Genomic DNA, 12500 nt, shown 5'->3' on the forward strand with positions numbered 1-12500 from the left:
TGTGTGTTGGTCCGTTATACTTCCAGACGGCACAAGTTGTGAGTTTCTTAGCCAAGCACATACAATCTATTGATCAAGTGACAGAACAGTGGATGTTTTAACTTAGACACATACCAGCGACATTAAATCCTGAATAATTAACCAGTAGATTTTTGACCAATCAAATCATGGAATTTGTGACACAAATTCACACGTATTCGGACAAACATAGTTGTTTGTTTATAAACCATAAAGTGAATGAACTCGACCTCTCTCTGATCATTGTTATTGTTTTTATACCTCCAAATGGGTGACTAGTTATCACATGATTGTCTCGATCATAGTATTAAAAACGTTTAAGTTTGAACATCGTTTTCTGTGTTGCTTCTATTGATCGAAATGTAGAGCGGTGGGTATTTTACTAAGACAATACTCTTCAACAGTCTTAACGTCACTTCCTTCCTAATGACGCATGGTAACTTAGTAACACTGGCTCTAAACTATCGGAGCAATAGCGGACACCCGTATGAAATATCTCCCAGGCGAGCATAAAAGCGTATCCAGAGGAAAAAAAACATAAATTTGATCATGTTTTGACTTTTACACATTCTGATCACAAGGTATATGAAAACTTCTAGTCAGCATGAAGAATAAAAAGTAATGATTTTCTTTGTTTGGAACCAAGATGGCCGCCGTTGCCGGGCGGCGTGACATCAGACTACTGAATCCAATTATCATCGATAGTAAAACATGTGTAGTGTGCTATGTTTACCAATCATGCCATTGTTTACATAATGACGACTGTCCAAGAGGCGTGGTTATCTAAGTGTCTATTCGATAGGTTTACAAATCACTGCCATTGTTTACATTATGACGACTGTCCGAGAGGCGTGGTTATGTTCTCTTCCTCCAGGTTTAATAAGTGTATTTCATAAGCTATCATACATTGTTGTGTGTTCTATGGCACTCATCGAATAGTAGGCCTAAGTTCATTGCCTCTCTCTCTCTCTCTCTCTCTCTCTATATATATATATATATATATATATATATATATATATATATATATATATATATATGTATGTATATATCTGAGCTTATCAAGGGTCATTTTTTATTATCATGTGTGTCTTATTTCCCTTCGCGTGATTTGGCTAGATGATTCTGACAACCACATTGCTGTAAATGTACAAGACATAGAGTTGTCAGTTTGGCATTTTTAGTGTTAAATTCACCGAAAAGTGTTACTTATTGTATCTAGTTAGTCGTTTGACATTAAATTCTTCATTTGGCTATTTGGCATCTTTTTGTACTATAATATTTTGTTTTCGTGTGTGTATTTCATAAGTAGGGCGGTAAAGCTATTTAATGAGGTAATTTGTTTTAATGAATCTTGATATCGCTGAGCTTAATGGCCTAACCATTTGAGATAGTCATCAAGATTCTTACATGTGGCCTGTTGGTGACTAATTATACATATAACCCAAAACAATGTTTATATCTTTTTTATATAGGAGGAACGAAGTTATTGTGTTTTAGACAGCCTATTCGTGATTTGTTCTCACTAAATTATATCAATCAGGCCGTCACATGTCCTTTTGATGGCTAATTATAGATATAAACAAAACAATGTTTATAGTTTTTAGATATAATAGAGAAGACTAAAAATATTTTGATATAAAGAGATGAAATTGATGCATGACTCACTATAAAAGCTTGCAAGTTTTTATCACTGTGTTCATTACTCGAATTTTATGGCAGGCATTTGGCGAGAAGTCGAGTTGAAATTGTTTTCATCAGCCTTCCGAATTGTGAGTATCTTTAATTGAATCTTCCAAATTCAGGACATTTTACACTGCTAAAGTTAATTATTATAATGCTTCAATTTTTGTTGTTGTCGTGACACTTATATTATATGTCTGATTTCGTATAGAAATAATCAATTCTCTATCTATCTATCTATCTATCTCTCTCTCTCTCTCTCTCTCTCTCTCTCTCTCTCTCTCTCTCTCTCTCTCTCTCTCTCTCTCTCTCTCTCTCTCTCTCTCAGCAGCATGGGCAGCGGGGCTCAGCGGTACGGTCTTTGCTTCGTACCCAAAAGTAACGAGTTCGATCACCCGCCGCTGGGATGTGTGGCCTTGAGCAAGTCACCTCGCCTTAGCTCAATATGCGGCGCTGCACTGCGGCTGACGCCTGGGTTATTCCAGTTTCCCTTGGAATAGACCCAAGAGACAAATTTCCCCTTTGGAATGAATGAAGTGAATTTTATTTATAATTTCTATTTATTTTTTTTACATTTTTCTCTCTCTCTATCTATCTATCTATTTATTTATCTCTCTCTCTCTCTCTCTCTCTCTCTCTCTCTCTCCACCTATCTCTCTCCCCTCTCCCCTCCTACTCCCCCACTCTCTCTCTCTCTCTCACACATACACACACATATATATATATATATATATATATATATATATATATATATATATATATATATATACACACTCTCTCTCTTATATTATTACTATTATTATTATCATTAGTATTATATTCATCCTCATCCTCATCATTAAAATTACTACCACTGCTACCAATATGATAATAATTAATATTGATAAAAATCATTATCTTTATAGCTTGTCGCCCCAACACCGGACCCACTGCACAGCATCTGGGGAGCAGACTCTTAAATCATTATCAGTGCAGCTGGGTCCGTCCGGAAATTCTTTAAGGATGTGCTCCATCGTTTGATCAGGGCTTCCAAATGTCTCGACCAGCTCCCACTTTTTCATACTGCCACACCTGTTCTCCCAATTTTGCCCGTGATCTTTTTAGTGTTACCCATTCATTCCTGTGGAGCTCAGTTCCGTAGGGCAGTTCTTCTCTTGGACCTTCAACGGCTTAGCGTGACTGTCCCACTCCCTCCATATTGCAAGTCTCTAGACAGCTGTATGGTCAGGGTTAATGCTTTGTTCCGTCATGAAGCTTTTTCTTGACTTCCGTCTACTTGTCGTTGAGTTGTGGGCATGAAGGGGGTGCCTTGGGTCCATTTCCTGTTTATATTTCTGGGCTTTGGAAGCAGTGGCTCTTCAAATGTGGAGAGGTGCAGTGCCAGCCAGTCGATGGAGGACTGGAACTGCAATTGGTTCCAAGTTACCAGTTATGATTCGGCAGACGTCAATCTTTTTTTGGCAGGGTCTTGACAAGACTGGTGAGGCTGATAAAGAGCAGACCGCTATTCCAATTGTCCTGACCGTTTTTGGATCTGCTCCCCATGTAGTGTTTGTCAGTTTTCTTAGGAGATTGTTTCTTGTGACCACCTTTGCTTTCGTTTTCTTTGTGTGTTGAGAGAAGGACAGTATGCGGTCTAAGGTGACACCGAGGTACACGGTAAATGTGTTGTTCTCCCATATGTTCCCATTCCAGGAGATGTTCAGTTTCCTGTTGGCTTGGCGGTTTTTTAAATGGAAGGCACATACTTGAGTTTTTCTTGGGTTGGCATTTAGTGAGTTCTTCAAATAGTGCTCAGAGAGTGTCTTCAGGGCATATGTTAGTCTCTCCTCAATGGTCTTGAAATCAGAGGCCTGGGATGTAAGATACAGATCATCAGCATATAGAAACTCCCAGATGTTCTCGAACTCAGGTTGGTCGTTGGTTTAAATGTTGAAAAGGATATTTGCAAGTACCAATCCTTGATGAATCCGTTCTCTTGTGATCTCTATCTTCTTTCCTTCCCATCTATTTCGACAAAAAGTGACGGTTTAACATTTGGGATTTTATTATTGCGACTACTTTTGTGTTACGAGTTACCCTTACAACCTTTAGGAGGAGTTTCCTAAGATTAACTGTGTCGTAGGCGCTGTCAGGTCAACAAATACAGCCCTTGTAATTTTGATTGTTCTCGTAGTCATCTTCAATGCATTGTGTCAAGTTTAGAAGTTGGTCACAGCATGAACTTCCTGGAAGGAAACCAGCTTGGTCAGGTGACAGATGTTTTTCTACTGTTTGGGAAACACTGGCTAGTATCATGCGCTCCTATACTTTGTACAGAATGCAGAGGAGGGATATTGGTCTGTAGCTCTTGCTGCTATTTGGGTCTTTTCCAGGTTTTAGTAGTAGAATTAGCACTCTTGCTTTCCGCCAAAGCTTTGGTATTGTGCACGACTCAACACAGTTGTTGATAATAGTAAACACGTTTTTAATGAGGGAATGAAATGCTTTATCATTTTTGCGGTGATGCTTTACCGGGTTTGGAGTGTTCAATGGCTGATTCCAATTCTTCGATGCAGAAAGGGTCTAATTCCTGTTCACTTCCTTGGGTGATCTTTTCCATTTCCCTTTTCATTTCTTTAAGTAATGCCCTTTTCAATGTTTGTTGGTTTTCCATTTTTGATAAGTTGGTTTGCTTCATCGTTTGGTGTCACCGCTGCAAGTCTGGTTTGTTTGTTATTTTCTGTATTTAGTTTTTTCATAGTTGACCAGGCTTTCTTGGTGTTGTGGGTCATGTTTGTGCTGGTTATAATTTCCTTCCATCTTTTTGATTTTATCGTAGTTTTAGGAACTGGGTCGATGATTTTGATGGTGTCATATGTCTGACGGGAATTCTTCCCAGATTGCTTTCCGAAAATTAAATCTGGGTGTAAAGGTTTACTCTCGCAGGGTCTAATGATTGGCCTTACATCAATGGTAATATTATGTCTGTGGTGTGTGCCGACAGATTTCTGAAAGTTTTGGAGATATCTGGAGGACACAAAACGTTCAGAAAACAATGCCTGGGCTGTAGCCTCTTCTTCAGCGAATGGTCAGCCCATTCCTCAACAGCATCATCATCTTCGTTGTAAGCACTGTATCCCCATCTGGTGCTGTGGCTGTTGAAGTCACCTTTCACAACTATTGGTTTTTCTCTTTTGGTGGATGTAACTGACCACTGACGAAAGTTAATAGACATATATCACATTGAGTGATCTGATAGTGTCCACCTCACTGTTATGTCCTGGCTGTATGTCACTATTGATTTGTCTTTGACGTAGATAGCGCTACCATGAATATCGCTGCTATGTTGTATGATTAACTGCGTGCCAGGGATGTTTGATGCCAAGGTCTTGTGCGTCTCTTGTAGCCAAAGTATGTTTGACAATATTTCTATCATTCATGATGACAGTCCTTCTGCTTTGAAGCTAACAATCTTAAAGTCGTCCATGGTGCGGGTCGAAGGCTATCCTTTTACTACCCTGGTCATGGAAGAATGATTTGTTGGTATTGTGTGTGTTGTAGCAATCTGTGTGCAAGGAGAGATTCTAGGACACCACGTGGACGCTTGCTATAATAATAATAATGATAATAATAATAATAATAATATAATAATAATAATAATATAATAATAATAATATAAAATAATAAAAATTTAATAATAATAATAATAATAATAATAATATTATAATAATAATAATAATAATATAATAATAATAATAATAATAATAATATAATAATAATAATAATAATAATAATAATATATAATAATAATAATAATAATAATAATAATAATAATAATAATAATAATAATAATAATAATAATAATAATAATAATAATAAATAGTATTGATAATAATAATAATAATAATAATAATAATAATAATAATAATAATAATAATAATAATAATAATAATAATAATAATTATTATTATTATTATTATTATTATTATTATTATTATTATTATTATTATTATTATTATTAATAGCCCTAAGGGGATAATAATCTATAATTGAAGGTACAATCTTCAAATCGCACGCACAGTTTGGTCCTTTAAAAGGCTTTGTTTTCATATAATGAAATCATTGATATTCACAGCTGTCATAAATCTAGACCTAAGTATGTTTATTCTTCGGTTGCCATTATATTATTATTGTTTGCTTTTTTCACAGATTCATTCTGAAACGGGGACATAATTTAACAAGCTTCTCGATGCTATAATTTATATGCCATATCAACATCTGAAAATACCCACTTGCAAAATGTTTTCGACTTTTGAACGAATGCAGCCTTTATCAAAATTATGGATTCAGTGATATAAGTAATTCGGGGTAGACGTCTAGATTATTATCTCAAAACACCACATGTCACGTATTTAACTGATTGGGCCCTGCATAAAGTCGGATATCTACTTATTGTCGTAAAGATCACTTTATTTTTAAAAATCATTTCATCGACTTTAATATCAACGAACAACACCCTGTCGTAGAAGTCATTTCTAAATGACGACATCAAATTCAGACGAAAGCAAACCTCTCCTGAGGCATAACAACATCACCGATGACGTCATTGGCCAACTGCCGATAAACGCCGACACAGATGATTATGTCTCTCGAAGAACGAACCACCATAATCCTTTCAATACACAGCGTAATTTATCCGATGAAGATGCGGCAGCTTTTTCTAGGACCAACCAAAGTTATGGAACGAGTCAAAATTCGAAATATAACGATAATAATATTCCCTTGCAATCACAACGACACTATTCAGTGACAAAGGTTCGCATTCTTCTACCCATGATAACCACTCTGGCTTGCATTGTAGCTTCTAATGATTCTGTGATAACGCAATATCTTCTGGATGAGTGGTCAAACGAGAGTGATCACAGCAAGGGCCACCATAACGACAGCGACACCTCTGGTGGTGTCCAAAATAATGGGGTTTTGGGCAGAAATAAAAGTGATGCCACCCAAGCTAAGGTGAGCTTACAAATCATGGTCTGTATCTTGTTGCTGATTTTAAACTAATTTGCATTGTGTCTTAACTTTCTCTTTATCCACCATTTTTAGGATTTTTCCTGAAAAGTCTACTCACCTAACTCAAAAATTGATTTTTAAAAAAAAACCTAAAATTCAAAAGCAATAGTAAATGCTATAGGTCTATATATTTTTGCGCAGCTAAACGAGCTTTACAAAACGGCGTTATGTCCTTATAAATATACCATAGAATTTTCTTTAAATAATGGGCTGAAAAGAAGAAATCGCAATATAAGAAAACAGTTCATTGTATCGTAACGAATTTTGCGATTTTCCTGTAGTTGGTAAGGAGAGGGTTTTCTGATTTTCCATCTTGTACCAAGAAATACGATTCACCCGTCTCACTATAATTTTGTTACTTCGAGATGAACTAAAGACTGAAAATGGGCCATTCAGTGGAGTTTCGCTTAAGATCATCTCCTTGAGACCAGAAAAGTAAACGTTATCCATTTTAAAGAGAAACAACCTTTCATTCAAAATGGTTTATGGGTAAACCCCCAGTGGCCTCCGCTGATCAAAAAAATTGATTTCGAGACGATATCAATAATCATTCTTTTTGATTTGTTTACTTTACCACACATAACATGACAAATATTATATTCTGAAATCCAACGTTCCTCTCATTGTTTTTTTCTGATTTTAAAAGTCATTTGTGCAGACGTCTGTGGGGCTTATGTATATTTTTCATTTAAAAAATAATTTCTAAAAATTTATATATTTTTCTTTTGTTTGTTTTGTTAGGTTTTTGTTAGTGGGGGGGGGGGGGGGTGGATTTTTAATTTTCTTTTGGGTGGGTTTGTTTTTGTTGTTTTGTTTTTTTTTGGGGAGGGGAGGGGGCGTGGTATTTATGTGGGTTTTTTTTTTTAAGGCGATATATTCGAGCCCAAAACTTAGTTACTTCGACACTTGATCGTCATGGAACCGAGGGGCGAATACGGCATCTTACAAAGAATTCCATTTCTCCTGTCTCCTGCATGCACAACGATGTTATTCCAGGTTAGGTCATAGACTCTTTCAGCTCTCTATCCATGCATCTTCTCTATGTTTCTTTGGGTCTGTTTCTTCGTATTGTTTGGGCTTTTACCCCATCAGTCGTCCAGCCAAGCGGAGTGCAGTTCTTGGCAAAGCAACAGTTGCTGCTTCTATTCTGGCAACATGTCCACTTATGCTTAAAATAATCGACGTTCAAGAATTAGGTTTACTCCAACATATTACCGTTCTGAGATAACCTGTCACATTTGCATTTACATTGATAATTTATAAAATATTCTATTTATTGTGCGGCTATGTGGTCTTGTGGTATGGCACTCACCTACGGATCGGAAGGTCCTGCGTTCGAGTCGAGTCTCTCACTGAGCGGCGCATAGCTGAGACCTTGGAAAATGCTCTTTACTCACATTATCTCATCATACTCATTTATTGTAAAATGAGTACCTGGCGATTAACAGCTTTGTCTCTGTCGTAAAAATTGTAATAATAGTGCCTAACAGACGTCATGTCTCGTCTACATGTTAAGAACTTCTGTTGGCTAGAGGTCCCTTGCTTTGAACACGTTTAGTGGATATTGCGCTATTTAAAAAAAAGCTCAATGTCTTTTTTATTTCCACCCATTCGTTCGGGTTATTTTTTCCAGGTCTCTGTCGCGGTTATGAAATATTCCTTCGCCAATTCTTTTCCTGCCCTCATCGCTTGTCTGGTCCACGGTGCTCTTGTGGACATTGTTGGACGAAAACCAGCAGTCATCTCAGCTCTGTTGGGGTTCACATCCAAGACACTTCTAGTCATCATCATTATAAAGTAAGTACCTACGCTCTAACAGCAGCTGCTGTCCTGCTGTTTTATTGTAGAACACAAAATGTGCTTTTTGGTGAACATTGCATATACTGTGGTTTTAATAAAACAACGACAGTGTATTAGAATACCGGTAAAAAGTGCTAATACTAATATGTAATGTAAACGGTGCTGCTCGAAGCTCGAAGAAATAAATAACAATGTGAAATTGATTGTAAGCTTCAATTTAATATACGAAAACAGATAAAATAGACGTATCGGGTTTCCTCTTTATCAACAAAATAGGATGAATAACATTACAGACGAATGAGACAATGTTTTTGTTTATTCATCTTAACAACGCCACTACCACATTATCTCATTCGTTTGTAGTGTTATTTATCCTGTTTTGTTGATAAAAGGGAAACCCGAAACGTCCATTTTATCTGTTTTCGTATATTAAATTGAAGCTTACATTCAATTTCACATTGTTATTTAATTCTAATGTGACAAATTAGGGAGAAGGCACTGGTGTACGACAAAGCTCTGAAAATGGGTGTATGATAGTGCCAGAGAAAGCAAGAAAGGAAAAAAACAAAAGAAAAAGACTAAGGTCTAGCCCACACCGGAGACTCAGGTGTAAAATGAGTACCTGACCATTAACAGTGTTCTCTTTGTCGGAAAAAATTGTAATGTCGCCTAATAGGCGTTATGTCTCGTTCTACATGTTACGTGTTGGTGTTGGTCAGTGACCCTTTGTAAAGCGCTTTGAGCACGTTAAGTGAATATTGGGCTATATAAAAGCTCAAGTTTGTTTTTGTTTTGTTTTTTTTTTTTTTTGTTTTTTTTGGTTTTTTTTTAATGCGTCATTTTCTGCCGTCAACAATTTCACTGTAATATTTTTTATTATTTTTTTTTTAATTCCTCAGGTTTAAACTAAGCCCCGACTTCTTTGTCCTGGCCTATGGCCTTGAAGGGATAGGAGGGAGTACCTTCGTCTACTTGGTCGCCTCTTTCTCCATCACAGCTGATATCAGCGGACACAAAGACAGTCGAATTTTGGGAATCGTCGTGTTGGTCGTGATAAGCAGCACCATGGCCGCCGCTGTCAGTATCGGAATCGGACTCATCATCAAGGAAGTGGGATTCGTCCCCGCCTCTTTAGCCGTTTTCATCCCCGTGGCAATATCTTTAGCCATAACCTTGCTCTTTTTACCGGAAACCATGCCGATGCAGAGACAGAGGGCAACTTTGGGAAGAATTTGGGACTACACGGCAAGGACGGTTTTTCTCTACACTCGAGACGGAGATAAGAGGACCCGGATGAGTTTGTTGCTTTCCTTGATGATCTTCTTCACCAGTATTCTGTGCATCACAAATATAGGAACCATAGACACCCTTTATCAGACTCACGAGCCTCTTAGTTGGGACGCCGCTCAGTTGGGGTACTATTCGGCTGTTAGGTCTGGTGGAGGATCCATCGGCGCCTTGATCTTTCTTTGCGTAAGTTGTTGGAAAAGGATCCTTACTCACATTCTATCACCATACTCAGGTGTAAAATGAGTACCTGGTCGTTAACAGCGTTGTCTGCTCTGTCGGGAAAAAAATTGTTATATCGCCTAAGAGGCGTTATGTCCCGTCATACATTTTAAGTGCTGCTGTTGAACAGGGACCCTTTGTAAAGCGCTTCGAGCACTTTTAGTGGACATTGTGCAATATAAAAGCTCAAGTTTAGAAAAACTTTTAAAAACACATTCTACTCCTTATCCTAAATATGTGACCAATCGCTGAAAATGGTATTATGTCCATGTGAATTTGTTGCTTATAATTAAATGATAAGTTCGAGTTAAAGAATTGGATTTAACATAAACGCTTTCATTGAGTGGTCTAGTGATTAAGGCATTGCAATATGACTCGGAAGGTCCTGGGTTCGAGCCCAACTTCAGGCACTTTTGTTTTTTCTTCCTTGGGCAGGATAATTAACCCTCTCCTTACCACCTATACACATTTGTTACGATTCACTATACATCTTTTCTTCTTCAGATTTATTTTGCATATCACAACGGTCTTTGTTTAATTAATAGGAACACAAAGTTGTTTTGTAGAGAAATTGTTTGAGTTTAAAAAATAATTTTTTCTGCTGGTTAAGCCTGCCATTTTGGGAAAATACTGAAAATGGTCGGTAAGGAGAGAGTTAACCCCCAATTTTCTCACTTGGACAACATGAGTGATTCCTGTTGACACCGGACATCTTGTTTGATGAATCATCTTTATTCCTTCGTGGAATGTCTAGGCGACGATATCTTGCTTATGATGGCGTGGCAGAAGGGCATAATTATTTATTACATTTTCATTGAGGGGGGGGGGGGAGGGAGGGGGGAGAGAGAAAAAAAAAAAAAGAGAGAGAGAGAGAGAGAGAGAGAGGGAGAGAGAGAGAGAGGAGAGAGAGACAGACAGGCAGACAGAGACACAGAGAGAGAGAGAGAGAGAGAGAGAGAGAGAGAGAGAGTTATGTCTTTTAAACTTTAAAACATTTGATTTTCCTCATCCTGACATTGTGACGTAACTGCGTTGTAAAGGCATTGCACTTTGACTTGGATGGTCCCAGGTTCGAGCACCGCTACATTCGCATTCGTTTTGTTATTCAATTGGGCACGATTGTTAACCCCCAATTTGCTCTCTTTCACAACCTGTGTGATTCCTATTGACATCAGACATTTATTTGCTTTTTTTGTTTGTTGGATCATCTATATTGCTCATGAAATGCTTAGGCGACGGCATCTAACAATACCGCCCGGAGAGGCGTTCGTTTTTTTGTTTGTTTTTTCTTTTTGTTTTTTCTTTTTGTTTTTTCTTTTTTGGGGGGGGGGGGGGTTGTTGGGTTTTTTCTTTCTCAAAATGAATAAATAAATTCCCTTTACTTATCCAATAGGATAAATTTGTCTTTAGGGTTTATTACATGGGAAGACTGGAATAACCCAGGCGTCAGCCGCAGTGCAGCGCCGCCAACTAAGCTAGGACTAGGTGACTTGTTCAAAGCCGCGCATCGTAGCGGGTATTCGGACTAGGTCTTTTTCGAGGGTACGAAGCAAAGACTGTACCGCTGAGCCACGCTGGGCTATTGTGAGCCTTCATAATACGCTTCAACAGTCGTAACGTCACTTCCCTCGTAATGACGCATGATATCTTAGTAACTGGCTCTAAACTATCGGAACAATGGCGGACGCCCTTATGAAATACTTCTACGACGAGCATAAAATCGTATCCAGAGGAAAAAAAACCATTATAAATCTGATCATGTTTTGACTTATACACATTCTGATCACAAGATATATGAAACGGTCTAGCCAGCATGAAGAATAAAAAGATACCGATTTTCTTTGTTTAGAACCATGATGGCCGCCGTTGCTGACATCAGACTATTGAATCCAATTTGCATGCTGTTCTTTCCGACGTAATACCATGAGATGGGTCTCATATAGATAGAATGAAGTTAACGTCCTCGGGTCTTTGTTATTAGTTTTTTTTTGTTGTTGTTTTTTTTTTTATTTTTTATTTTTTTTTTTTTTTTGCCACCCATGTTTATGAGTAATTCTCACTTGACTGTATCATCCAGACTATAAAATTTTATGGTTACACAGAGTTTTGTGTGTTGGTCCGGATGGCAATCTCAGCCAAGCGGGTACTATCTATAGATAGAACGAAGATGACGTCAATCTGGTCTTTGTTATTGCTATTTGCCATCCGCGTTTATGAGTACTTCTCACTGAACTGTATTAACCAGACTCTTAACGTTCAAGGTTACACACAGTTTTGTGTGTTGGTTCGTTATACTTTTGGATGGCAATGTTTTGAGCTTCTTAGCCAAGCGCATACTATCTATAGTTTTTTTGTGTGTTTCTTATGCATCTCAGTGTGTATGTGTGTGTGTGTGTGTGTGTGTGTGTGTATCTGTTAGTGTAATTGTAGGGAATCTC

General features: G+C 37.6%; 1 protein-coding gene across 1 annotated transcript in view; it reads left to right on the forward strand.

Moving 5' to 3' along the window:
• Window positions 1-1371: 1371 nt before the first annotated feature.
• Window positions 1372-12500, forward strand: part of LOC144979972 (lysosomal proton-coupled steroid conjugate and bile acid symporter SLC46A3-like) — an 18350-nt gene continuing 7221 nt past the window's right edge. Inside the window, exons 1-4 of the mRNA XM_078927330.1 lie at window positions 1372-1787; window positions 5890-6696; window positions 8387-8550; window positions 9453-10026. Coding sequence (XP_078783456.1) covers window positions 6220-6696; window positions 8387-8550; window positions 9453-10026 — 1215 coding nt within the window. The 5' untranslated portion in view covers window positions 1372-1787; window positions 5890-6219. The remainder of the gene's footprint in view (window positions 1788-5889; window positions 6697-8386; window positions 8551-9452; window positions 10027-12500) is intronic.

The sequence above is a fragment of the Berghia stephanieae genome, chromosome 9 (assembly GCF_034508935.2).
Source record: "Berghia stephanieae isolate SIO BIC M18660-M18661 chromosome 9, UCSD_Bste_1.3, whole genome shotgun sequence".
Lineage (NCBI taxonomy): Eukaryota > Metazoa > Mollusca > Gastropoda > Nudibranchia > Aeolidiidae > Berghia > Berghia stephanieae.